Source organism: Myotis davidii, unplaced genomic scaffold, assembly GCF_000327345.1.
Source record: "Myotis davidii unplaced genomic scaffold, ASM32734v1 scaffold78, whole genome shotgun sequence".
Lineage (NCBI taxonomy): Eukaryota > Metazoa > Chordata > Mammalia > Chiroptera > Vespertilionidae > Myotis > Myotis davidii.
Window position 1 is genome coordinate 1651381 of NW_006290305.1, and position 3037 is coordinate 1654417.

Consider the following 3037-nt stretch of genomic DNA (forward strand, 5'->3'; position numbering starts at 1 on the left):
TTGGATTTTCTTGGATTTCACACCAACCGAATTGACATTTGAGTTCTCAAAATGTATGCAAGACCTGTGCCACAGAATGGAGCAGATGGCTGCGATTGGAGGACTTTCCCTTGATCAGAGCCTTCATCTCTAAGTCATTTTAAAACAGGTGGCTTTCGTGTGCTTGTTGGCTACTCTTAGCCAATCCTACTTTAGTTACTGCAAAGCCAGATGTCAATGGTAGTAACTTTCCAGAGGTGCTTCTGAATCATTTTTTTCCTCATCTGCTTCAGTGCCAGCAGTGTCCTGGATGGTGGCTAGTGTAGCTGTCTTCTGTGATTTTTGCCACACCAGTGAGCAGGTTTGTGTTTTCTTTGTTCAGGCTGTGAGAAGACCTTCATCACGGTGAGTGCTCTGTTTTCCCATAACCGAGCCCACTTCAGAGAACAGGAACTCTTTTCCTGCTCCTTTCCTGGTTGCAGCAAACAGTATGACAAAGCCTGTCGCCTGAAAATTCACCTGAGAAGTCATACAGGTAATGAGCTAGGGAACGCAATGTAATTTGGATCCAAGATCTGTCTTTGTAGTAGCTTGTATTTATAATTACTTGGTGTAACTTTTTCTTTCCTAAGGTGAAAGACCTTTTATTTGTGACTCTGACAGTTGTGGCTGGACCTTTACCAGCATGTCTAAACTCCTGAGGCACAAAAGGTAATTTATACATTTTGGTTGAATTACAAGTTTGAAAATGAATGAATTATTTCTTAGTAGCAGAAGCCTATGGATAAACTATCTCAGATTTCTTTAAGTTATAAGGAAAGCCCAGTGTAGATAATTTGGAAGTTCAGAAAGCCTTAAGAAGGAAAACACTGAGAATCCTGTTCACACAAAGTCACCCAAAGTTTTTTCCTTTGTATACTTGTTCTTAAATTTAATTGGTACCTGTTGTGTACAATTCTATACTTTTAAGAAAATTATGGTGTGGAATAAGCTTTCCTCATGTCAATACGAACTTTCCATGGTGATAATGACGACCTTAGAGGGCTTAGCCTATAAGAAGGTGCTATTCAGCACTTCTGTGTATTTCATGTAATCTTCCCAAGAACTCTGACTCTGATGTTCTTACTCTCTGTTTTGCAGTGGGACTCAAGAGGTTGGGCAGTTTGTCCATGCTTGCATAGCTGGAGTTTGAGTGTTTAATATACAAATGTTACTCAGAAAAAGACAGTGTTTATGCATGGGCTTGAGAAGGTCCTTTCGCCTTTTAGTGGATTTTCTGTGCACACTTCTTGTTGCCCTCTGTGGATTGGGAAGCTTGTTTATTATTGGGATTCTTAAACTGGAGGTAGCTTTATCAGTACATTGAGACTCAGCTCTTGCTAGATTGAAGCAGCACTGATTTTTCTGTGTCTGACTCTGGGGTCGGCTAGGTCATTAAAATAAAGTAGAATTTCTAATTACAGGGTGGCTAAATTGCAAATCTGCCCATGTGGGCTAGAGACACAGTTAAGGTTCTCTGAAATGTACTGATAAAAGTTTTTTTTTTAAATGCAAAGCATTTGTAGTTTGGTATATTTTGCAGAATTTTAATCAAAAAATCGTCTTTGAGGCCTAGTGCCTCTGGGCTGTGTGAGTAATCTGTGTCATGTTTTTCTGTCCTGGCAGGAAACACGATGATGATCGGAGGTTTATCTGCACTGTGGAAGGCTGTGGGAAGTCATTCACGAGAGCAGAGCATCTGAAAGGCCACAGCATCACCCACCTGGGCACAAAGCCGTTTGAGTGTCCTGTGGAAGGTAGATTTTAATACGTTATTTTGAGCTGTAAACTAGCACCATATCCACATTGATGTTGTAATTTTTAGCTGTTTAAAGGTAAGTTTTAGTTGCCTAAGGTCAAGGTGAGTATAAGTTGTAGCATTAGATTTACTTGGTTTTTAGTTAATTGCTGTATCTTGAGAGCATTGTATTGGAAAGAACAGACTTCAAAATCAGACCTGTTTTGACTGTTGGCTCTGCAGTGCACTTACTAGATCTGTGGCTCTAGTTAGTTACCTGTTTAATTTGGTGGCTGTGAGGACAGCTGGTTGTTTACATGTCCCTACCAGGTCATGAGCTGCCAAAAACCCCATCAGTGAGAAGGTTTGTGTTTTCTTTGTTCAGACTGAGAAAACGTTGGTGTAGAGCTCCAACAGTGGAAAATCAGGGCATGAAGGAAGGTGGCTGTGTTTTTGAATCTGTCTTGTTTTCCCTCTGACCTGCATGTAGATTTGCGGTCTTACGGACTGGTTAAGCAGTTGAGTAGTCAGCAAGGCAATGCCAGCTCCAGGCTCAGCTTATGTCCCTGACTTAGGGCCATTTGCTTGGTCCCTTTGGGCATCAACTTCTCACTGGTAAAATAAGAGGAATAGGCCTTAGAGATCTGTTGAGATAGCTTCTAACCTTAAATGTCATAGAATTATGGCTGTTTTTTTAGTAGTAGCTTGATAGAGATGATTAGTACAAATTTTTTAGCACTTGAACATTAAAGGAGTTGTTTAACACTTAATTTAACTTAATCTTTCCAGCAGCCCTGTGTAATGAGTAATGAAACAGAATCAGAGTTAACTTGTTCAGGGTCACACATCTTACACACAAATGATGTGGAACTTCAGATCTCCTTTTTAAAACAGTTTGCTTTCAAATTTAATTCCTTATGATGCTGCTGCAAGAGGTATTCAATGTATGTCCCTTATTAGTGGCCAAAACATGGGCATGCATTGTCTCATTATTCTGATTCCAGAGGCCCGGTGCACAAATTCATGTATGGGTGGGTCCTTTGGCCTCAGGGCCGATAGGGGCTGTCTTGCCCAGTCCAGTCCTGATCAGGGCCGATGCGGGAGGGAGGAGGGGAGGGACCAGGGGAGGTTGGCTGTGGGAGCGCACTGACCACCAGGGGGCAACTCCTGTGTTGAGCAACTGCCCCCTGGTGGTCGGTGCGTGTCATAGCGACCAGTTGCTTAGGCTTTTATATATATAGACTAGAGGCCCAGTGCACAAAAATTTGTGCACTCGGGGTG

At 41.9% G+C, this 3037-nt stretch overlaps 1 protein-coding gene across 1 annotated transcript in view; it reads left to right on the plus strand.

The window, feature by feature from the left end:
• Positions 1–336: 336 nt before the first annotated feature.
• Positions 337–3037, plus strand: part of ZXDC (ZXD family zinc finger C) — a gene marked incomplete at its 5' end in the record, with an annotated part of 22650 nt that continues 19949 nt past the window's right edge. Inside the window, 3 exons of the mRNA XM_015563576.1 lie at positions 337–514; positions 612–690; positions 1645–1775. Coding sequence (XP_015419062.1) covers positions 337–514; positions 612–690; positions 1645–1775 — 388 coding nt within the window. The remainder of the gene's footprint in view (positions 515–611; positions 691–1644; positions 1776–3037) is intronic.